This window comes from Athene cunicularia (assembly GCF_003259725.1).
Source record: "Athene cunicularia isolate RWA chromosome 4 unlocalized genomic scaffold, athCun1 chr4_part1, whole genome shotgun sequence".
NCBI classification, from domain to species: Eukaryota; Metazoa; Chordata; class Aves; order Strigiformes; family Strigidae; genus Athene; species Athene cunicularia.
In genome coordinates, this window is record NW_020799098.1 from 30,724,544 (window position 1) to 30,750,291 (window position 25,748).

Consider the following 25,748-nt stretch of genomic DNA (forward strand, 5'->3'; position numbering starts at 1 on the left):
ACCCCCCCCAATACCATGTAGGTTTGTTGTTTTTTTTTTTTTTTCCCCCAATATTTTGCTATTTTTATTCACAAAATGAAAACCAGATATGACTAAATAAAATTCGTAGAAGATAAACTGCAAATAAGAATATTTTCTAATTCCTTCCTAAGTGGGCATGCAAACATAAGCATAGTTAAATTCTTAATCTCCTTACTAGTTACAAAATCCAGTTGATCTTGCTAGTAACATGATATATTAACTAGCAATAAATGGATTTCATTAAAGTCTTAGATTATTTAAATCTGTCAGGATTTGTATTGGGACTGAACAAAAATGCAATTTTTTCACTATATATTTAAACTGAATCCTTACTTTGTTCAAGTCAAATCAAGTGCCCAGAGATTTTAACAAAAGTACAATTAGCTCTTTTATATATTCGACACACAAAAAAAAGCAAGGTCTTTATTTGACAAGAGTTTCAACATACTTATCTGCCCCACTAACAGCAACACCTCAGGTTTGCTACACTTTTTTTTTTTTTTTTTTTTTAAATCACTGCTATTTAAATTTGGTCCATTTGCTGGGATATTTCAATTCAATTATTAACTGAATCAGCTTTCAGCTGATGTAAATCTAATAGCTCAAGGTTGGCACATGATTTCCTTTTCTTCTAATTCCCTTTTCAGTGTGTCCTAATGGAGTAGGTAAGGGAGGAAATCATGAATGATGACTAGAATTTCCTCTAAGACTGTAAAGGCAGGAGCTTCTGAGAAAAATGAACAATTGACACAAGAGGAGAGAGTAGGAGTGAGAGATACTTGAAGTTTGAATGATGACTACTCAGTACTGTGGCTGTGGAAAGAGATGGGACATGGAGCACAAATAATTAATTTTTCATGAATAAACAACATGCTTCTACTGTAATTAAATATCTCAACTAATTATATGAACTTTCATGGAAAATTAATCTTTACAGATTTCTGTGAAGTAACAATTTGCTTTCCTAACCTGTACCACAGAAGTCACTCAGAAATATAAAACTAATTTTAGATGGTCATTTTGTTTCACTTACACTGTTTGCACACTGGGGAATCAAACTTAAGATATTTCTGGTACTGAATGAGCGCTCACATTTTAAAACGCAAATTATACTGGACATTTTGTGTCCGCCATCTGCTTGAAATGGCATGGATATTATTTCACTGTCACACTGGCCTGTATGACAATACAATTATGCTTTTTGTTGAGAATAATAACGGGAATAGAAAATTTTCCAGACCCTGCCTTCTCCTCTGTCTAAGGAACAATATGCATGCCAGCACTACAAATTGAATCATTTTTAAAAAAAAAAAAAAAAAAGAAGAGAGAATTTTCCAACGATTTAAAATAAAAAGCAATCGTGGTGGTCCACATTAAAAGAGCCACATCGCCACATCTAAAATTGTAGACATGGGCTCTCAGAGCCAGGAAAACATGGCCAGCCTCAAGGTGAGTGTGGATCCAAAGGCCAGCCAACAATCAGCTTCAGCTTCCTCAAGTAAGGGGTGAGAGGAAGACACTAACCCATCTAACACAGTCCTTTATCTTTCAAACTAAAATTTGCACCTACATTGGAAAGCACTAACTGACAAGTTCTACAATTCCAAAACACAAAATTAAGTTCAAAAAACAAATACTATTTCACTTCCTCCTGAGCCTGGCACCATGCATCTACTGCCAGACAAAATGGTCAAAGTTCTAACACTTTCTGTAATCTACATTTCTAAATTGTCCAAGCTCTCTAAGAAAGTGCCTTTCATTCCTTCAATTTTCCTTTATTTCCTCAATTAAGAGGTGCCTGGAAACAAACTAGTTAGAAATTGTTACATACAATTAGATGAAATTTTGAAAGAGAAAGAATTTTTAAAATCAAAACTAGAAAAAATATCATTTTCAGAAAAAACATCAGTTTAGTGACCACAGTCCTCTTGACATAAGTAATCCTGACTACAATCAGAGAATTGAAAATTAATCTACAGCTCTATGTCTGGGATGAAGATCACTTTCTCCCTATTTTACACACACACGGAAGTAAATGCACACAGAGAGTTAGAAAGTTTTAGATTAATTCTTGAAAAGGATAAATATCAATTTTCATGAAGGATAGAGAAAAAATAATATTTCATAGAGAGGGGAAGGCAATACATAGATTGTCTGGCTTCAGTAAGTCAGTGACACTTTCAGTTGCTCAGAACATGGTACACTTTACATACTGTCTTTATGATCAAACTTTATTCATTTTTGAAAGGGGACAAACAAGATAAGCTGTAGGAAACATCAGGCCTATGAAAATGTTATAGGATATGATGTTGCATTTCTAATACATTTTTGTAAGAAATATGGTATCATGATGCTATGTTTGCCAAGAGTGAGAGCTTACTTGCACTATTGTGGAAGGAAACATTTGAGACAAGCAAGATGAATTAAGACTTCCTGTTTTTCTATCTTACCTTGACAGAGCTGCTGCTTACTTTTATATTCTCTATTTCTAGTGTTAGTGCTCCTGCCCCCAAAGCACCTCAAAGTTTGAATACATTTGCTAGAAACTATTAATAATAAAACTGCTTATCCTTCTTTCCCAATCAGGTGAAACATAATTATCAGTTTCATCTTTTAATGAGGACACTGTATTGGTAGCCTCATTAGCAAAACTGTTTAGTAAAGCAATAAAATAATGCCAGGCTCTATTCTTTATAGCTTCTGATTAGAAAAAGCATCACATCTCATGAGCAATTTATAGCTCATCAGTCTCAAAACACACAGGAAATAAATTATAAGGATGAGCTTAGAGAAAAGCCTTTAAGCTTGATCTTCAAGACAGGAAACAAAATAATAATTGTAATAGTAACTGAAGTCTCTAAACATTAATAGATGATCTCAGCATGCTTGATATAGAATACTCCATACAAATACAATACTTCTGTACTTTGTATTAATTCCACCATGCCTGATGTTCTTATTTGTTTACACTAACAGCATACAATTTTTTTAAAGTATCTAGCTGTATAAACTTCTGTGAGACAGAAAGTGCTATTAGCCCTGTTTTGCAGACAAGAAATTGAGGTGCAAAGGCCATTTTTTCCGAAACCCCAGGAAAAGCTACTGGCCTTTACAAATAATAAGTGATCCTGGTTCTGCTTCTGCTAACCTTTGTACCCATCATAATACAAAAACAAATGGCATAAAGATAACAAAAGTTTAAATTCTAAGCATTTATATATCTCCTAGAAATGGTACCCTCTGGTCTCAAAAGTGGTATAAAACATGAAGGCACCAAGAGGCAAGATATTCTTCGGAACGATCTTTCACCTAATCTCAGTCTAAATAAGGTGTATTTGTCTACTGCCAGTGTCTTACCAACTTTACTCTTAATTCTTGCTTTAAGGCAGAAGACCAAAACATACAAAAGGTTAGGCAGATACATGTTGAGTTTACCAGCTTTGTACGATACCGACATTTTTTATTAACATGGTTTTATTCACAATTTATGACAAAATCACATGCAATTTAGAAAGGCATTTCTGTTTGTTAAAAAAAAAAACAAAACCCAAACAAGGTGGTAAAACATTGAATTACTAAAGATTCTTCCAAGATACTGAAAGAAGATTCATTGAAACTTGCTAAGTTAGAGGCCTAGTACACATAAGTATGCAGATATAACATATGTAAGGTCTACTGTTTAGGAGGATCCATGTGAAAAAAAATAAAAACTGCTCAAATAAAAATGGTATCTCCATCAAAAAAAAAAAAAAAGGATTCACCACCAAAAATTAAAATAATCAGGAGGATTATCTCATGAGTAGAGTGAAAATTAAAAAAAAAAAAAACAAACAAAAAACCCAAAACCCCACACATTATGATCCTGAGACATTCAAGTGATTTGTATATAAATTATAAAATGTGTTTTGTAAACATACACTAGATATCCAAACATTCAAAGAGGCTGAATAAAAAAGGAAACAAACAAAAATGGATTAAGTCCTTCAGCAACAAAAAGCTGAACTGCAAAGGAAAGGTATCTCTATGACAATTTGTCAAAAACTATATATGCATCTAGATCTATGCATAGAACTGTGGATTCTAATTCTTAGAGATTCCCTGCCCCCGAAACTTAGTTAAAATAGGTTTTATCTGTACAGGATAAGCAAAATAGGATTACAAGCAAGAAGAATAGATATTCAGAGCCTGAGATAATTAACAGGTTTAAGAAATCAATGAACATTTAGAGGTCAAAACTAAAAAAAAAAAAAGGCTTCTTGTTTATTCTCAGGATAATGATTTGTCAGTTACATTTACAGTTTAGAAATTTCAGTCTTTAGATATTTATCACTTTATTTTAATCATAGAGATCTATCCAAAATGTGTGTGAGAGAGTGCATTTTCCAGATCATAGCTGAAGACATTAATTAAGCATTCTGCTGAAATCTCCAGGCTGGCTGATAAATTAGCAGAACCCTTGGCTTCATTTTAAGGAAAGGAAGGAAAATAAATGGAATAACTTGATTAGTAGAAGTGAGAAATTTTTTATACCTACAACAACATGATTGAATTAGAACAGGCTTTTACAATGAAATTTGCAGTACTGAGGACCTAACTTTAATACTATTTGTGGTTTTGAGGTTATACTTTAGCTTATTCCAGCTTAGTTTTACAGGAAAGGAATCCAGTTTGCATCTGCCAGTGTGTGTACCAAAGGACAGTATTTAGAGAAGATCAGGAGAGGCACTTCAAAAGCACACTCCTGCTGAAAACTGAAATGCTAAATGTGACAATATGGATCAGAGGCGATTCTGTTTTAAAGAACTAGAATCACATTTGAGAAGGACTGCAAGATGAATTTCTGAGAAAGTATACCCAGCTACTGGGAAGTGAGTCTTTGACTTGCAATTTATCTTGAAGAACAAATGTTAAATTGAACTATACAAATAAATAAGTCATTAAAATGTTTGGTTTAATTTTAAAATTATTATTAAATTACTGTAGCAAAACTATTAAAATCACAAATCTGCTGAACATCAAAATAATGGTAAAGTGTCTATTGACCTTCATACAATTAAGGGAAACATTCATATGCTTAATATTTTTTAATCATTTGATCTAAGAGTAGTATGCATTAAGGGATAAGTAATGCAGCAGCAAAGTTTTTGTTCATGAAGTGGATTTTGACCCAAGTGTTCAATTAAATGTTTCTCATTTCACACAGAAACCCATATAGAAGAAAATGGTAATATCAGACAGTCTGAAGCAAGTGTCTCTATGTACCTCATAAAGGATAATTTCATAACTGTGTTAAGAGAGCTGAAGGGCTTGGGACTCTTGCCTGGGCAGGAGTGTTTTTCAGGTTAAAGTTGAGGCATGCGTTAGATTCTAGCTTGCACTCATCCACAGCTGAGACTTGGTTAACGTTTATTTATCTACTTGCTGCGTTCCAAGTTTGAACTTGGTTTATTCAATGGAAAGAAATTTAGCAGAAAGGCTATACTACACTGGATGCATCTGCAACTCCTTTTCAATTATGCAGCACACCTTGTGATCCGGGCCCAACTGTCATGCATACCACATATCTTTAGTCTATGAAGGTGGTTGGCACCCACCTGGTTCTCAATGCACTAAAAAATAGGCACATGTGCAAAATAAACAGTCCCTGAACTGAAAACTGGGTGGTGAGATTTAATAATATGGATGTACATAGATACCATCTTTTGAGTGCTAAACTCAAGGTCAAAAACAGATTTATGCCTGTTACTGCTACAGAAATACCCACATGCAACAACACGTTCTTTGTAGAATGTCTCATTAGATACTGATTTATATTAGAATTCACACATAAAGCATCTGTGCCATGCTCACAGGGTGCCTTCTTCCAATATTTTGATTGGCAATTACACCAAACTGCTGAAATCCACAGATAAAAACCCAGACCAATAAAAAAACCCTGAAAACCTTAGAAAGGTACAGAACAAATAGCCACAAATACAGAAATCCTAACACCAACTCTATTTGTAGTTAAGAACAGTTTTAGATGCTCTTCTGAACCTGTGAAGAGAAATTGATAAATGCCTTAAAATGCTAAGAGCAAAGCATGAAGTTAAGAAAAACTGCAGTCTTCAATTGGGAGAATATAAACATGACTTCTTGCATACTCTACTGACAATATTTCAGACACATATCAATTTTCTCTGTTTTGTGTGTGAAAACTTTTGAAGCGTTTCAAGTTATTTCTTTTCATCTAATGGGAGAAATAATTTTGAGCAGGTAAGTAGCATAGCTAAGTACAAATACTTTTTTTTCCCCCAACATACCTGTCTTTTCCATATACTTACCTGAATTTTTCTCTAGCATTCAATCATCATCATTAAATATAAGATAAAGAAGCACCACTTCATCCTTGCATCAGCTGCTTTCAGGTAATCCCAGCACCTATCTGTGCAGCATAGGAGTTATACCAATTCATATGTTAACACATAATTTTCGTCACTTTTGTAAGAACAAAATTATATCGCCCTTATTCATGCTGAAAAATCAATGAGGCTACTCCAAAAATTAGTATACGATTCAATATGATCCACAGTGTTTCAAAAAACTACTGCGTGCTAGTGGAGTATATCTTTTAAGAGAAGCAGCACCTGCATCTTAAAAGAACACTATAGTATCCCAGACCTAAATAATCATAATGATGTTTTTACTAAACGTTGTTTTTTTAAAACAAATTTTCTGCTTGTAGAATGTACAGTAGTTGCTCCTGTAAAAAGCTGATCCACTTTCTGTATTTTCTGTGCCAGTATTTTCGCTCAGCTTGTCAGAAGAGTTAACTGAGATTCCAAAACGCCTACACTTTATTAAAATAACAACACAAGTATGAAGCACTTTCTGAGATTTTGTATTTACTTACTTTATTCAGAAAGAGAGACCACATATTTATAGAAAGATTCTAATCTGGTGAACACCAAAAGAGAAACCCAGAGACAAAATTAAACTTTGTCCAAATCTTACATTTATATACTGATCCTACACGAGAAAAGAAAAAAAAAAAAAACCAAAACAACAAAACACAAAACACCAAACAATCAACTTTCCAGCCATTCCATGCTCTCAGTCTAAACTTCAGTTTTCCTTTCTACTAAAAATGATTATTGCATCTTTCATGTAAATCGCTACTGGAGTGCCAATTTTAGTATCAAAACAGATTTCACTTTTACTAATGAGAACTATGTACAATAACTTTGTATTTTCAGAAATTACTCAGGCTCCAGACCAAATGAAAATTCGCCATCACCAGCCTACATCCATGCTACTGCAATTACCACATACACTTGCATAGACTTCAGCAAGATTATACACTGTAGTAGCTGGTGCAGAATTGTGCATGACAGATTGCCTCCCTAAATTAAACTTTGTGAATTACAGTTACTTTCTTTGCAGAGCAACTGATTCGAATTCAGCTAAAGATACAAATAAGCCTCTGGCTGGAGCCCAATAGCCAACTTTAGTGTAAATCCCCAGCTGTTGTTGTGCAGTCATAATGCTGAAACCATAATTACCAGTTCCAGTACAGGATGCTAACTTGTTCAGCTGCTTCCCTTATAGGATTTCTGTTTTCCTTGAGAGTTTTCATTATCCCAAACCCATCCATGATTTCTAACATCTATAGTCTGAAGTTATTGTAGTGTTTATTTCCAAATGAATTTCTAAAAAAAAAAATAATAAAAAAAATTTAAATAATCTTACCCTTAGTTTGTGTTTATCATGCAGCAATGCACTAGTTTACTGTTTTAAGGTTTTCTTTTTTAATTTGATATCTTCATATGGCTTGAGATTTCTCCTTGAAAAACTTACTCAGTTACCACCTTAATTTTCTGAAGTTTAATTCTAAGGCTTTTTAAAAAACCCTCATAGTAAATCATCAGAGCCCGATCAACACTGAGCTTTGAAAGTCTAACAATATAGAAATAGTTCTTCTGTCTACAGGTTAGAGTGAATATTGCTGCAATAGCAGAGTTTTAAAATGTAACATAGACAACACTATGCTCACATTTCGAGAGCAGATGTAGGCCCAAGGTTATTACAAAGAGGATTGCACAGAATGATGTTTATTCCAGATATTAAGTAGGTGGCCTTGCACAGCTATAACAAAGAAAATATACAAAGACAACAACAAAAAAAGGTAAATCAACTTGGTCATCCCTTAAAAAAATCTAGGAACTATTTTTTCAAGAACACAAGAGACAATGGATGTTTGATTCAGTTGAAGAATTACTTTACATCATGTATGCATTTGGTAAAAGGAGATAACCCATAAGGATATTAACTGGAATATAGTTGGGACAGATCCTTACATAGAGGAAGCTCTGGATACTTTCAAGCAGACCATAGAGGTTTTTTGAAACAGCTTTTGATAATACGATGTAACAAATGGGAACAACTGAACTTTTTGGTCACCTGCAAATGAGTAGAGTATGTTGATATCAAAAGCATATATTTTACTAATGTACAAATCATACAAAAATTTCATGTAAAAAATGGAATATGGAAAATGTCAATGCTTATCTACAAAACCCACCAGAAATTACACTTGAGAAAGGACAGTATAATTAGATCCAAAATTAGAAAGAGGAAGAAAGCATAGAATACATTAATTTGATCAAACTCCAATTTATTTTTAATTTTATCTCTAGAATGCATGGTATTTCAGGCTACTTGTTAAAAATTAGAAGTTACACTTCTCAGGTGATTTTTTTATTTGAAATTTTAATATCTTCTCATAAAAAAAGTTCAAAGGAAGTCACTAATACACTTGGTGATGAAAAGAATATAAATTGGCTTTGTGCAATTATTGTATATTATTAGGGTGTTCTTCAAGTCAGCAAGGCTTTCAACTAATGTTAGTGTTACTTATCACTCTTGGATGCAGGTCAGTGTCAAAATACGGTCCTTGTTATGGAATAATCAATGCTTCCATTTTATTTCCTCAAATAGTAAATTTGAAACTGCTTTGAAGCAACAATGTTAGCAAAGATTCAAGAGCATAATCTGTAAAATGATGAAAGTAGCACTTAGTTATTTTGCATCTAAAAAGGAGAATGATTTTTATGGAGGGATTGAATTAACCACATATTAAAGATCTATAAGCAAAAAATGTAACTGATATGTTTCTTGCACAACCTAAAAAAGCAAAAAGGAAAAGTATAGTTTTTATTCTGAAATACATTATTTGTTGTGCCTACAAATATTTTAGTAATTCATGCTACTTTTTTATAACGCTTGTAGCACTTGATTCTATTTACCTTCTTTATCTTATTTTAACTTGATACCACCTCATGACATGTAATGTTGCTGCCACATTGCTTCCTAAAACTGATGGACGTTCAGCAGGTTTCCTGAGAAATCGATCTGGCAGCACAAAAAAAAAGTAATTTTAAAGTCATTGAGGGAGGGATTTCAGAACTATATAAAGGAGATTGAAGTTTAAGTCACAGTATTAGATGGATGGGAACCTCCTTTAAGGAACAGCAAAAAAATAAACAAAAAAATACTCTGTTAAAGCATTTTCAAAGCAACAAATTTCATTGCTGGTGACAAATTGGTTCTGAAACTAAAGGTTTATAGAATGATATATTTCTTATAACAACAAAGGCTGTATAATATAAACTCAGAAAACATGCTTGCTATCTGGAATAAAAGGCTCCAGTTCTTAAGACTGACCAGTAATTTTAAAGTGATATGCATAAATATGCAAGTTGCATACGAACACTCCTATATAAAAAAAATGAAAAATGTATGAATGTTCAGCATTCATATGAATCAGTAAAATCCAACTTGTTTCTTATTAATAGCAAGAAATACAATGTTCATTTCAAACAGGAGATGGACAGTATTATAAATGCAAACTTTATTTGCGGCAGTCAGCTATCAGAGGCTGTGAAAGAACAAGCGATTTGTCCCCTTAAGAGAGCAATGGTGTCCCAATCAGGGACTGTCAAAACAGATGTGATGATTGCACTATATCTTATCCTGTGAATTTCAAGCCAGGGAGACAAGGTAAGATTTGTTCTTTTTTTTTTTTTTTCATCTTAAACTTCAGAATATAAATTAATTATTAGTCTAATTAGTCTAATACAGGTCTGGTAAATTACATAAATACGTAGAAGAATTATTTTTTCTAAACTGTCTCCTCAGATTCTGGAAGTAAGCTTCTATAACTTTACTGCAAAAGTCATTAGAAGAAAAATTGCTTCTGAAATTCTATTTGACCACTCACATCTCCTTTAGCCTAACAAGCAGATTTTGGGTTTGAACTTTATTGATATTTATTTTTGCAGATTATGAATGGGTTATCTACTTTACATAATATAATTTAGTTATTTTTAAAGTGAGAAATGTCATGCAAAACACAAAGTATACTGAATGCAAAGCTGACCAAGTAAAAGAGGACTGTAATAATTGTTTCATTTCAAGATAAGAATATTTTTCTGTATCTAATGGGTTAAACTAGTTTTTTAAAATCAACTCGTGCTTCTAGAAAGTACACATTCAAACTTTAGGACACCAACTTCTATTTCAGAATGAATACCTTGAAAATCTTTCTTATATTAATTTTCAAAGCGTTATCTTTGAAGTTCTGATTTGATTATTACCCTCGATAATTTTGAGATTTATCTGATATAAAACAAGAGAAATCAATATTATTAATGAGTTGGAAATAATTAAAACTCTGAACAGTTAAAACTGCAAAGCTTTCATCATTTTTTTTGTTCTCTTTTGCTTCTAGAAATTACTTGTTTGTACACTCCTCCTCCTGGTTTTGTATAATATGCAAACCTCCTGAGAATGTACTGTGAAGGTCCAGGTCATTAATGAAGAAATTAAATAATCTTGTCCTCAGTTCAGACTGCATGACTATACCAGTAGTGTCTGTCCTTCAGCTGAGCTACGTGCCAGAGGTCACAACCCTTTAAGCCCAGCAGTTTAGCCTGTTTTCAGCCCACCTCACTGTCCTTTTAATGTGTGCACCATCAGTTTGTCTAAGAGCATGTGATGGGAGACTGCGTAAAAAGACTTGTTAAAGGCAAGATTAACAATATTAGCTGTCTTTATCCACCATTTACACTTTGTTGTAGATGGCTGTCAGGTTGGTCAGGCACGATCTCTCCTTCAGAAATCCATGCTGACAACTCCCAACAGCATACTACATGAATATTCTTTTCTGTTATAATTTTGCTACTTGAATACTCTTTTCCATTGAGTTTGGTTATGAAGTAGATCTCCTTCTAACTTAACAAACATGTTGTTTACAATGGGTTTTTTGAAATTTTTCTCTGCCTACCAAAGGCCTACAAGTGAAGGCATTGCACTGCCCAACTCATAAGAAATACATTTAGAATTATCTCAGCAGCCCTCAAGCCAGGGCTAACAGACTAGCAGTATTTTGGGGAGATAAAATTATGCTATGAACTTTGTACTTAATGGTTTAGATGGATATCTCCCCCCCAACAACTCCCATTTTTTTCCCCTCAGTTTTATCTGTGCATCCATATAGAGGAGCAAAAATCTATCTTAAATTTATAAAATGGGATGCAAAGGATAAATGTTCTCCATGAAGAAACAAGAGTAAATTTCTGCATTAAGAAAAAAAGGAAACCAGAATTTTTTCTCCTTTTAAAGTCACTTGTATGTCATCTGCTTTTACATTCCTGTTTTGGACCAGATTTTCTGTGGAAATATTACTAATTTTTCTTAATTTTAAACATAAAGGATTTCTTTAGGTAATTGCTTAGCCTCTGTAAATTATAACTACATAATTTTAAAGTTGTTCAGGAAAAAAAAGGTCATCCTTCATTTTAAGAGGTTAAACCAGCTCAAACCAAATTGACTTTGAATGAGTATTAGGATCAGACACAAGACATGAACATCAAACTGAAATATCACATGGCTTCATTGAAATTTGCCCCAGTGGTAAACAGATTTATTACATGAATGAAGTACTTGGAAAAGTGAAAATTCAGTGATACCAAAACCAACAACAAATGCCAGAAAAACCTTTGCTACTTCATTAACTTTCCCACATCCTTCTGAAGAAGTGTTCTCAAATCAAATTTAGTTCCTCAAGCTGGTGTAAAATTGGGTGGATATGGGCCACTCATGACTTTATTCATGATCTGTAATCAACCAAAGTAAAAGGCTTGGGTAATATTAACTCAGAATTTTCAGTATAAAAAGCAGAGATCCTCCTTGACTGAAAAATAAGTCACAGTAATAATAAGAGTACAGGTTGAAATGAAAAAATGATATGTTCAGAAGATAGAGTTGTTCAGTTGGATGACCCTCAGACAGGTTTCAGTGAAGTATATCTAATCAAGGGCAAAATCAAGAATCATGAAATTCTTATCAGCTGTCAGTGAAAAGCAAGCACAGCCAACTCAATTTGAGAGTGGCAGTCCCTACAGAGACCACCAACAAAGAGTGACTTGTCTCATGGCAAAGCTTGTGATTAGGAAAACCTTATATCTTGTTCATAGCCAATAAAGTGACAGTGAGCTTTCAATACATTGGAACTACATCATGTTGAGAGCCAAAATGACTTAGGGTGTCCTTTATGCCATAATAATAACTACATTCTCAGTGACAGGTGAGTGGTCCCAAGGGCAAGGCTGAAGAGTAGGGATCAGAAAAATTAACTGGGGAGCATTTCAGATTTTATCTGAGAGGATTGTGACATGTAGGTGCAGGAACAAGCATTGCACTTCACACTGAGCAATAAAAGTGGCAGAATCTTAGGTGCTTCTGTGATTTTTCAGATAGTACAAAAAAGGTGAGCAATGAGATCTCTCAGTTGGAGTTTCTCTGATACATATATACCTCAGTAGTGATAGGACTGCAGGACTCTCAAGCAGAAAAGAGACTGAATATAGCAAACATCTTGACCTTGAACTTTTAGAAGAATATGTTTCAGGAGAGGGTGGGGGAACAAGTTCCCAGAATCATAAAGACTTGCAGGACCTTACAAGAGATTATGAACATCTTGCGAGATGATAAGACTTTGGAAACTACAGCCCAGTCAGTCTCACTTCAGTTCCTAGGAAGATTATGGAGGGATTCCCTCTGAAAATCACTGCAAAGTAGATGAAGGAAAAGAAGGCGACTGGATAAAAATGATCATGGGTTGAGTAAGGGCACCTGATTTGGTGCTTGTATAATGAGAAGACTGGCTCAATGGACAAGAGCAGCGATTGTCCTTCCTCAACTTCAGAAAGGCTTTTGATGTGTTTTCCTATGTTGATTCTTTATAGCCCTGTCACAGAGAGAAGCTTAACAAAGGCATTCTCTCAGAAAAAGAGTTTGTGGTTCTCAGAAAGGCATCTAAGGCCCAAATATAAACCTAAACATGTGCAGTGTGCTCAGTGGAATTGACAAAGGTTAATTCTATATTTATAATTATACACACTTAGAGAGACAGTGAAAAAATATTGTAAAATTGTTTTTGCCAAGATTGATTCAGGTTTGGAAATAAAACAAAGTGAAATAAAACTTTCTAAATATTTATTTGGATAATCAGTCTACAGAGTGAAAAACTGGAAAGAAATACCTGAAAGAAGTTCTGCTTTGAAATACCTGCAATTTCTTAGTTCTCATACAACTGTATATTTCAAAATACAAGATATACAGAGAATTTTCAGTTTCCTGTGTTCACTTTCAAGTTTATATGTATTCAGTGCTTCTTGTTTTCTAGACCTTTTTCTAATGACTTTTAACTAAATCATTAAATTTTGTGTTCTCTAAGGATATCTCTGGAAAACGCATGCTCTCTAAGTTCAGAACATACACTCTTAACCTTGTTAATTGTACAGAAAAAACATAGCAATTCCCCCTAGTTTAAGGGACAATGAGTTACTTATCTTCAATGGAAACAAAGTGAAAACTTTATTTCCTTCAGCCCTTAAGTATTGTATGTGTGAACGAAAAAGATCAATACAGCCAAGAATATATTCGCAAGAAAACACCACGAACTACTTTTATTGTTATTAATATAACAAACTAAGAAAACTGTACCTTGATTGATTCCATTCACATATGCAGTAGTATGGATGTAGTAGTAGGGTGATAAAGAAATTTAATTCAGAAGAATTGAAATATTGTAATAATTCAGATTATTGTATTATGTATTTGATTTCATACATGTTATTAATGATATACTACAAATAATGCAGTTTGCATTGTTTTGTTGCATCATATCAATGCAAATGATATAAACATGGCAAATACAACATTGTCTAGATGAAATTTACTGTTTTCAGATTAACATTTTGAGCAAAAGTATACAACTAGTCCATAGTCAAAATTAAATTCTCAGTAAAATTCAACTCCTAGAGTATGTGTACCCTTGTTTCAGGATATAAAGATGTCAATTCAGGAACAAATAAGCCCTTATCTGCTCAGGCTCTGATGTATCAGTTCAAATTCTGATATGCGTTAAGTCATTTGTTGAAAATACAGAAGTTTTTTTTTTTTTTGGTGCAACCATGCAATTTTGGGTAGGAACCTGTGGTTCTGTGGAAACCACTAACTGAACAGTAGAAAGGGCAAAGTAAGAGGAGCAAGGTTAGTGAAACAGCACTCCCTGGGCAGCCTTATTTTCACAATTTTACAGGCAAAACAGGAATGAATATTCAGTTTACCCAAGACCTGGATTTTTCATTATTACTTTTTGATAGAAAATTGAATATTGACAGAAGAAAATATCACTAGAGGGGTTTGTTTTTTTTTTAAGAATTCATGCATTTGTTCTCTGACTTAACATATTTTAGCATTTACTTTTAATATTCAGGGATTTAATAAAGCAATCACAAGATAAAAGGCAATTTTTCAACCTTTATACAAAGTTCAATACATCTCTTTTGATAAAGGCAGCTTAAGATCTGCATTTAACCTTGAATAAATTATCTTATTTGGGGATCCAGGTATGCTGCAGGTAAAAGTGGTGGTTTCAGCATCTGTAAGCATACGTGAAATGGCAAACGGAGCCACACTTCACAATTGAATTGCTCCAGCAGAGAGTTCAGTTTAGCCTAGCTACTCAACAGACTCTCTGGGACTGTTATCAGAAGTGGTTCACTATCAGACTCAGTGGTGAATCTCGTGCTATCAGTGAACTTGTTTATCAGCTCCAGATCTACCTAACTAAAAGATAGCTCCAGCATATGCATAAGGACTCCACTCATGCCTCTTGGCTGGAATAGAGCACACCTGCTGCTGTCCCCTGTTACTAATACCATTAGTCCTCCCACCTAACTCTGCTCTGTGCTGACTAATGGAAAAGCAGTGATACCTTGACCTTCAGGGCTGAGTGCCTTACAGGGAGGCCTCCCAGAGGCCATTCTACAAACCATGTCACCAGTGCAGAGGAAATACACCCATTCTACAAATTTATTATTATTAATATGCTACAAGTAATATCAAGAATTCATTCAATGATGTCACTTTAATGTGTGTGTTCTTTTGGAGGAAAAGAGTAAATTTGCTTAAAGAGTAAGCTCTCCTTTTAGAAAATAAATAAGCAACATATGCATGTAAAAGACTGCAAAAACATCAGTTTCAAATGAGTTTTGGATTCCAGGGTACATTTTAACTCCTGTATCATCAAACTTAAATCATTACTGCTTCCACAGAAGAGGCAGAGAAAAGCATTCCCCTTTCTATCACCCAAAGTGAATGCTAATGGCTGGTAAGCAGGGTAGCTCTTCAGAATCTACTGTCTGTATTGAATAGGTCTCCATTGACTATAACGAGAGCTCAGACAACCTGGCTCACTTCTAGATTTCTACAGCACTGAGGTCCATTCTGTAAATGACAAAAAGAGCTGATGTCACGTGTAGATGCCACACGCCTGGGGAAACACCATGCAAAGACATTAGGCTGTAAAGCTTAATTCAGCTCCAGACAGTTTTTCCATCATTCCCTCATGACATTCACATTTGCATACACCACAAATTACCGAAATTTTAGCACAACAACCACTGAGCAACTTGGCAAGAAACTGGAATGTGAACATAGTTCACAAACGCTGCTAGATGAAAACCAAGTCCATATACATACCACTTTTTTATCTAGTGTTTTAACGTTAATAGATATAAGTAGACCCACAACACCAAAAATACTTTAGTTGAAATACTTTGTCCAGTTAATGTCTATCTCTTCTGCTGGTTTTAGGGCACTTACTGACAGGTCTATCTGTTTTTCATGAGTCTCACTGGACTAGTATGACCTTGTATTAGGCTACTGGTAGACTTTGCATCCTGTTCCTTTACAGTAGTTACACTTGTGTGCATTTTTTTCTGAGATTTGTTAGCATCTTTGAGTGAAATTAGGACCCTACTTGAGTTTCTCATTACTCTCACTTGAAACAAAACTTTCCATATTTACTTTAACAGAACCAGTGTTCTGCAATATGAAGACCCGTGCCAGCAAATATCCCAAATCATAACTCTCACACAGTAGCAGGACATGGAACAATAGACACCATCCATCCACAGAAGGGAACTGAGAAAAATGCACAGACCATGACTAATATTCTGAAACTTCTAAGAAAAAATATGCTCCCTGAAAGATTATACAGCCTGCAAATTTCACACCAATTTCATAAAGTCTACTTATTGGAATATTCATACTAAAGAGGTACATGCTTTAGGCATGATTTTAAAAGTAGTTGTTGTCCTAGATATTAAGGTCTAACAGAACACTTAAAATATTTATATATAGATAAAAGACAAAATATTCTAGTTAAATATTAGAAATTTACAGAAACTACTTTATAGGTGCCCACACCTTTCCATGGCAAGGTGGTATACGAAAAAATAAACCCATAGTCAAAATTCCCTTTTGTAGATGCCTTTCCAATTTTAGAAGGCAGAATCTGGCCTTACTGATTATTCATGGTAGCAGTGTTTGGTACTTAAATGGTCTTTTATGTACATATACGTTGGCTATTGTGTTGTTTCCCCCCCTCAAACTTCTGATCAATATCAAAGCTATGATATTTGCATTTATTTAGAAGTAATTCATAACTGAATGCTTGATTATAGATTTATCTTAGTTATTTATTAACATTTTCGGCTACTACTATAAAAGAAAGATTATGAACAAGATTTTGTAACAAATTGTACGTATAGTGAGTTGAAAAGTAAAAATATAAATTTGGAATATAGTTAAATATTACAGAATTTTTCATTACCTAGGATGATATTGCTACTCTGTTAAATGTTGAAATAATCTTAGTTTTACAGAAAAAGAGGAAAAAAAGACTACCTCGCATATTTATTAACACAAGAATAAACAAATTAAGAAAAATGGGAAACTGTCATGATCTCATTTATGAATGTACTTGGTACTTTTGTTATATACATGGGAGACAGATTTCAACAGACAGAATTTTCCACAGAGGCATTTAGAGTAAACATACTTTTCATTCCTGTCAACTTTTGCAGTATGCATATTAAAATTCTTCACAGATGGTTGACTGAAAACCACTGTAACATTTCTCTCTGATCATAGGTCATCACTTGCATGGTAAAAAGAATTTAAGAGATTTTAAGTATTTCAAAATAATTTTTTTAATTCATCAATGATGTTAATATAAACAACATGACTGAATCAAAATGAATGAGTTCAGATGAGCTACACTGAATTTCTGAATACATATCTTGATTTTCTTTTTTCCTCTGCAACAACCTGCTCCTATATGATAAAACGATTACATTTAAGTGACATTAAAAATGCTTTGCTTTGAAAAATTAAATTGTAGAGACATTATTCAGTTTAGCAAGATTGCCTGTACTGAAGAAAACAACAACAACAACAACAAAAAAAAAACAACAAAAAGAAAAAAAAATCACATTAGTTAATACCAAAAAGAATTTAAGCATATACAAACCCATTCCTTATTTTACTGCATTTTGCACATATCGCCAATCTTGTTTTTCTGGAGTTCACATCAAATGAAGAGTCAAATGTTTCATTCCCAGTGCTGAGGTCATTTAAAGTGTAAATATAAATGCTTTGAATCTCCTTTCTTTAGGAGAAGACATTTCTTTTAAGCAGTAAGCAAGGTTTCAGAAAAAAAAAAAAAATCATTTTTGACATGAAGGAAGTTTTCACTGTTAAGGTATTCTCAAAGCAAACCTCTACTGATTGCTAACTTGAACGGTGTAAGAATTAAACTTTGCAGTTTGAGACTGAAGAGAATAATTTACATCAGCTGTAAATTAAGAAAAAAAGATGAAAACCACCTACCTTTCGGGAATGGATTTCTTTCACGTATAGCGGAAGTAGAAATTCAGATATTCCTTCAAGTCGTATTCCTTTTTTAGTGACTCTCAAATTTCCCATTCCATCCTACAATCAATAATATATATATATATATATTTTCACTTTAGGAAATAACCTTATCCAGAACAAGATGAAAAGAACACAGTATCTGGCCTAATACCTAAAAATAATGAGTGATGTCCCACTGTCCCCAAATCTCTTGATGATCTTAGACAAGGTCTAGATGGGAGGATTTATATACAAAGCTTCACCTAGAATTGAGGTATTTAACTGTGCAGCTTGATGGTGAACTGCAACTATTATTCATTGGCTACACCTAATGCAGGGGTAGGTATGTAAATAACAATTATTCCTTCACTGTAGAGGTGAAGTTAGATCTTCAAGTACAAGTTCCAAGCCAAACAATTAATTAATTATCCCTAAAATATGTATATAACATTTGGTAAAGCAATCTAATATTTCTATGTAGTGAAATATTAGAAAAAAAGACTATGCCATTGTTATGTCTTGAATCAGCTGGTTTTGCTTTTCCCAACAATTAAAATACATAGGAGAATATCATATAGGAAGAAGGAAAAAGGGTTTTTTAATTAGTAATTGCTCATCACTACTAAAAGCGTGTTTCTGGTGAAAAGAACTTCAGAAATGTTGAGGGTTATTTTTGTTTGTTTTAGTTTATGTGAATAGAAACAGAAAAGGGGCCATTGTAAAAATCTGGATGAAACAAGCAAACCAAATGATTCAATGTTTAATAAAATATAAGCATAGAAAAGTGGCATAAGAAGGCTTTAGCTGTATTTTTACAAGAAAAACAACGAAACCTGCTTCAGACTTAAGAGACAGAATCATTTCGCACACTGACTTTTTATCCCCGGATGCTTGTTACTCTATTCCTGACGGAAGATAGTTCTTCACTGAACAGCCAGTGGAATTTAACTTGATCCATTTAAGTGCAAAATTAGCAAATTTAACCTAATTGGTGATTAAATGTTTTGCAGCCATTGCTGATTCTAGTGTAGCAGAACAGGGAGAACTTGCATTTCTGCTCTTTTGGCGGAATTGTGACACTGAATTAAATGTTATACTTATCTAAAGATAGTGTAACCAGAATACCTCTATAGATATTTCCTTTGTAAAAATAAACAATAATGCCAATAGGGCAGATATTTAATATTTGACACCACTGAATCCACATCTGAAGCAACTGTGAGATACTAATTCTTTAAGACAACTAAAAGAATTCGATTTTATACAATGTAATTCAACTGATATCATTTCCCAAACACAAGGATATAGTGATAGATAGCTTTCCACACCATAACAGATTTGCAAAGAACATGCCGTTGGGAATCATGCCTTCACATGTCAGTTATAGGATTAGAAGTCTAAATGCCTATGACTACAAAACCAAAACTACCAGAGTCAGAAAATAAATATAAATGCATACCAAAGCAGAGAAAACATGGAATAACAAAAGCTAGTGCTAAAGGCTATCTATAGTATAGAATATACTTGTTAAAGTAATATGGCACAAACGCACAGACTCTGTAACAGTCCATATAATATTTAGCAAAACTTGTAAATGATTACATAAAGCCAAGAACTGCCTCTTTGTTAGAATTATTTGTATTCAAACTATGTGTTTTGATTTAACTCTGGGAGGCAACTGAGCACTACACAGCTGCTCACTCATTCCCCCTCCTGGTGGGATGAGGGAGAGAATCAGAAGAGTGAAAATGACAAAATTCGTGGCTTAAGATAAAGACAGTTTAAGCAGGTAAAACAAAAGCTGTGCACGCCAGCAAAGCAAAATGAGGAATTCACTCCCCACTTCCCATCGGCAGGCAGGTGTTGACCTCCAGGAAAGCAAGGCTCCATCACACATAATGGGCACTTGGAAAGACAAATGTCATAACTCTGAACATACCCACCTTCCTTCTTCTTCCCCCAAATTTATATGCTGAGCATGATGTCATATGGTGTGGAATATCCCTGTGCTCAGTTGGGGTCAGCTATCCCAGCTGTGTCCCCTCTCAACTTCTTGTGCACCCTCAGCCCACCTGGTAGAGGACTGGTGAGAGGAGCAGAAAAGGCCTTGACTCTGTGTGAGCACTGCTCAGCAGCAACTAAAACCTCCCTGTATTATCAACCTTGTTTTCAGCACAAATTTGGAACATAGCCCCATACCAGTTAGCACAAAAAAATTTAACTCTATCCCAGCCAAAACCAGTAAACTATATCAGCTGAATAATTAAATAATCTTTTTTAAAGAAGTGGTGCTATATTTTAAAATAATTATCTGAAATCAAGACATGAAATTTATCTACAAATCATTGCACATATAAAACCTCAGGCATTTCTAGACTTTCTAACAAAGAATGTAATATGAGGCAGTGAAATGCTGGGGTTTCAACCCCAAGCCCCAAATTAAGGCTGACATATGGGTGGTTCCCACAGCTCTTCACAAGGGAGGGGTGAGTTTGCCTTTAGGCTTCCCTCCAGGGTGCGGCCTGCCTGGTAGACAGAGCCATTGGGGAAATGAGCCCCAGGTGTTGGCATTAAGTAAACAAGGGTCAGGTGTCCCACTTAGGGATAAAAGCTGGGACCCCTTGCAGGCAGGGGCAGTGTCTGTCAGTGAGGTGGATGCCCTGTGCAGAGTTCCCTGTTGGGGAAGGACCTCCTGCCTCCCTGGGACTGGGCTCCAGTCAGGTCTGGCTTTTATAAACGTGAGCTGTATAGAGATTCAGTATGTGGCTTCCTTGGTCTTATGTGTTTGGCTTGTTGACTCAATTCTCTCCTGTCCCTTCTATGGCAGACTGTACTTCACCATTTATTCCACCCATTGTTGGTTGTGTGGTGTAGTTGTTGGGTTCAGTGGGATTGATGTCAATTATGTCTAATCTGACTTGTTTGTACCCCCAGTGCCCACCCATGTACTGACCCTTTTGTATCAAATACAATTTGGTTATTTGGTTCATCTTTATGCTGGCTGTGTCCTCTATGCTGGGCCTAATAATTGGCAAAACAGGCAGTGGTGCCTATTTTTGAAAAGAAAATAAGATAAAAAAATTAAACTTTACTTTTCAATGTGAAATCTGCACTAATACCCATTAATTCTCAACTTCAACTATCCCATTTTTCTATATATACTATAGTAATAGCATATAAATTCATCATAGGAAAGAATTACCTGAGAAAAGGCCATGCTGATTTTGGCAGTGAATAAATATTCAACAAGAATTAGGTACCTACTTATTGATTTGGATATAGACACATTTTCTAATTGAAAATGCAAATTCAATATGTTGTTTTATCTGCTTCTGTGGAATATTTATAACTGACAGGCACAAAATAATATTCACAATAAAACTGGAAAAAAAAAAAAAAAGAAAAAATACGAAGTCAAATTTCCAGAAAACTGAAAATGTTGAAATAAGGGTTGCCTAGGAAAGCTCCATCTGTTCCATCTTGCATGTCTGTGTATGATAAAGTGTATAATTATATGCAATATTTACACTCCTAAATCCCAGCTAATTCCACACAAGGTTGGCACTATTCTTAATTGGCAGCTACTCACTATTTTGATTTCACCTCATTATTTTCTTTGCTCTGCATTTACTGTAGCCTGTTAAAACCTTGCTTTGAAGACAGTTCTGTCAGTTTCCCTCTTGGCTTCCATTCTTGTAAGTGTTTATTATTTAAGTTACACAGCTTTTTGTGACTTAATTTTCAAAATACTTTCAGTGTCTTTATATCATGTGATACTGTTTTTACGCTACTGAAATGGAACTGAAACACAGAAATTAAATTGTTCACTAATCTTTGATACTTATCATATTTTCTCTGCTTATTTTCATTAGTGAGAAGTTAATTTGCATAGCAAGTTTAAAATGCCAGAGTCTCAGAAACAAACAATAGAGCCTACCGCATCCATATAGGCTTTCTTTTTACAGTGACATTTTTAAGCTCTCATTTTTTAGTTCTTCAGCAGTGAGCTACCCACCTAATAGAGTCCAACAGTTTGAATGCAGACAGACTTTGGACAGACAGGAGCACCCTAATTTCAGCAAAATTACATTATTCAATGCTAGAATGTAGACACTACGTTCTCGAGCAGAAGCAACAAATGGTGTTACAAGATATAAAACTGAAATAGGGTGCTGTGACCTTAATTGTTTGATAAATGCAATGAACTTCCGGAAAGTAAATTCCTGAAGTGTGTAATGACTAATACAAAATAAAACTGAATAGTAAACTAAAAAAAAAAATAGTCAAACATATACTACAATGTGCTTAACGAGGTTCTCCCCATTCAAAGAATAACTGTTCTGTATGTTTTCTGCATAAATAACTCCCCCTCCAGTTTAAGGAGAGGTTGGAATAAGAACTTGTTTCATTGGGTTTTCAGAAGTAATGTATACTTGGTTAAAAAGTTATTAGGATTGAAAAGTTTAATCAGAGGAAGGTCCAGTCTTCTTGGTTCATTTAATGCACTTATGACCATGAAGATCAGTTTAAATTTGGGACTCCCCCAAAAAGATTTAAATTAATATAAAATAATTGAAAACAACCACAGGAGAAGTCTATCTTAAAACATACTTGCATCTTCCTGTAGATGTGATTTTTGATGTAATATTATTAGTTTAATTCATATTAGTTTATTTGGAAAACTAGCAGAAGGAATGCCTGTCTAAATTACTTTAGGCTTTCCAGGCAATGAATACTCAGATTATCATTAGTGTGATTTGATTTTATTCAAGTGTAAATATACACTTGAATGAACTATTCCAGTACTTTCTAACAGTAAGTAAATGCTAAGTTCACAAAACAGGACTGGCTGGGATGGAGTTAGATTTCTTCATAGCAGCCTCTATTGTGCTGTGCTTTGGATTTTTGGCTAAAACAGTGCTCATAACACACTGATACTTTGACTGTTGCTGAATTGTGCTTGCACAGCATCAAGCTTTTATCTTTTCCCCTGCTCTGTCCCCCAGTAATTAGAGTGGGGATAGGCAAGGAGTTGGGAAGGGACACAGACAAAACAACTGACCATAATTGGCCAAAGGGATATTTCAATACCTGTAACATGATGCTCAGCAATAAAAAGTGGTGGCAGAGGAAGAAGTAGGGGTGAGAATGGGAATTGTCTTTCAAGGTAGCCACTGCTTGGAGACTGACTGGGCATCAGTCTGTTTGTGGTAGGTGGTGAGTGATTGTCTTTGTATCACTTTTTCTTTTATGAATATTTAATATTTATGATTATTCTTAGATTGTTATTCCATGTATAACTTTCTCTTTTTCCCATACAAGATAAAACAAAGTAACAGTGACCCTGCCTCAGTTGTTTTGTTCTCTTCCCTACTTACGACACAAAGAAATCCCAACCCCTCATCTTTACACCCATAAATATATCTACCTTACAGATATTACTAAAAAACAATAGAATCATCACTATAAATATTTTATGTCATTCTTACATTTCAGTTAAGAACATTAGAAATTTGAATAAGCAACTATTAAAACCTTAAAAGAGGATAACTAAACATTTATATGCTGTTGCTTGTTTCATAACTGCAGCAACCTAGGATTAGTTTTACTGAGTTTGAACACTACAGTAAAGTCAATGAAATCCCAAACTATACACACTTATTTTAAATCTCTGGTAAGTAGAGTATAAATTTGAATCAGAGTATATTAAAAAAAAAGTTATGGCAGCCAAACAACTAACACTGCCATTCAGAATTTTCAAGCTTTGACCTGTATATAAATGGACAGAGATTCATGTTCCCTGATGGTCCTGTAAATGGTATATAAGATAGTCTGAAGTTAATTCACACTGTACTTAGAGAGGATGTGAAGTTAATTCACACTGTATATAAACAGAGAGGATGATCTTTCAAAAGATTCAGTTCTTGACAATGTGTTGAAAATTCTATGAGGGTGTACCATGTTCTATTTTTGTTCAATAAACTATCAAAGCAGCATGTTTTATGACATATGCTTTGCTAATTGTAGTTAACAGAACTATCAGTACTTCTCAGTAGTAGTAGTAGTGACAAGCCAGGAGATTTGTTAAAACCACAATCTATCCTAACTAGTCCTGGACCACACATATTGCTATGTAATGAAATGTGCTATGCTGTACTTTAAAAAAAAAAAAATAAAAAATCAAACACTAAAGCACTCTAAAGAACAATTACATAAGGAATTCTACAGAAATTGTTGATAAACAAGAAGTGTGCAAGAACAAGGTTAGCAATCCAAAAGATAGCCAGCTCTCTGACATACATGACAAGAACTGGAGACCTAGGACAGGATTCGCAGTACTGGCTTGGAAGATCTTTAAGCTACGGAAAGGGTGGGTTTGAAGCCAAGCTGTGAACTATTCAGTTGGAAAGAACATTTCTTCTGGAGGACAGTAATTCTTACAACTCAGTGTAGATTAAATAAAACCTCTTCACATGAGACTTGGATCAAGTCCATATCATTAATATTATAAAGACCTGCAAATCTATGGGTAGTACTGCTATGTGGAAGTGGAGAAAACACCTACAAGTCCTACTTCAGATCACAAAATTAAAAATTCCTTGGTCTGGAGAGAAGTAAGACAGTGTGAGACTGCAGTTCAGGAAGTAAAACTCTCATTAAGTGAGTTGAAAACAGAGTCCTGCTAGATCCTCCAATAATTTGTCGTGCATCTCACAAATGGGGCAGTTAAAAGGCAGCAAATGACCCTGTTAATGCAAGCTTTTTCCTTAGGATCATATACATGAACTCACATCCACAAGCATAGGAAAAGTAAACTGAAGTGTTGGTTAATCTGAATTGACTAAATATGAATAGATAACATTCTGTATTTAATTTTTGCCTGGTGTTTTTCTCATTTTCCTTAAAATACACCAAATATGTGTTTCATTACAGCAGGAAAGCAAAGTAGTTGGTAAGTCAGTCAGGAAATTATTATCATCAATAATATTCAAGTTTTTAAAAAGTTCTACTTTTGTAGATATGCTATCACATATCTGATGTGATATTCTACTTGTTTTCTGAGTATATATTTAAACCCAGCCTCTGTCTCCAAAAGCTGACATTCTGAAGAGGGCTGAACAAAACATGGAGGGGAAAGAAAAAAAAATTTTAAAAAATGAGTGTTTAAACAAAGTGCTTAAACACAATGTCCTATAAATTAATAAGCATTTACTGCCTGTTGCCTTGTAGGCACCATAGCAGATCTAAACATGAAAAGGAATGTGGATGATGTGGTTGCAGTGCTATGGAAGAGCACAAATGAAACATCTATAAGTCTACACAGATGCTATGCAAAAGGAAAAAAAATAAATGTAAGGTATCAGAAGAAAAGTGGCTGAAGCAATAAAGCACTGGTGAAAAATCAAGACAGAAAAATAATA

At 34.3% G+C, this 25,748-nt stretch overlaps 1 protein-coding gene across 1 annotated transcript in view; it reads right to left on the reverse strand.

The window, feature by feature from the left end:
- SGCZ (sarcoglycan zeta) overlaps window positions 1-25,748 on the reverse strand; it is a 404,844-nt gene that overhangs the window by 100,133 nt on the left and 278,963 nt on the right. Inside the window, exon 3 of the mRNA XM_026846855.1 lies at window positions 18,304-18,405. Coding sequence (XP_026702656.1) covers window positions 18,304-18,405 — 102 coding nt within the window. The remainder of the gene's footprint in view (window positions 1-18,303; window positions 18,406-25,748) is intronic.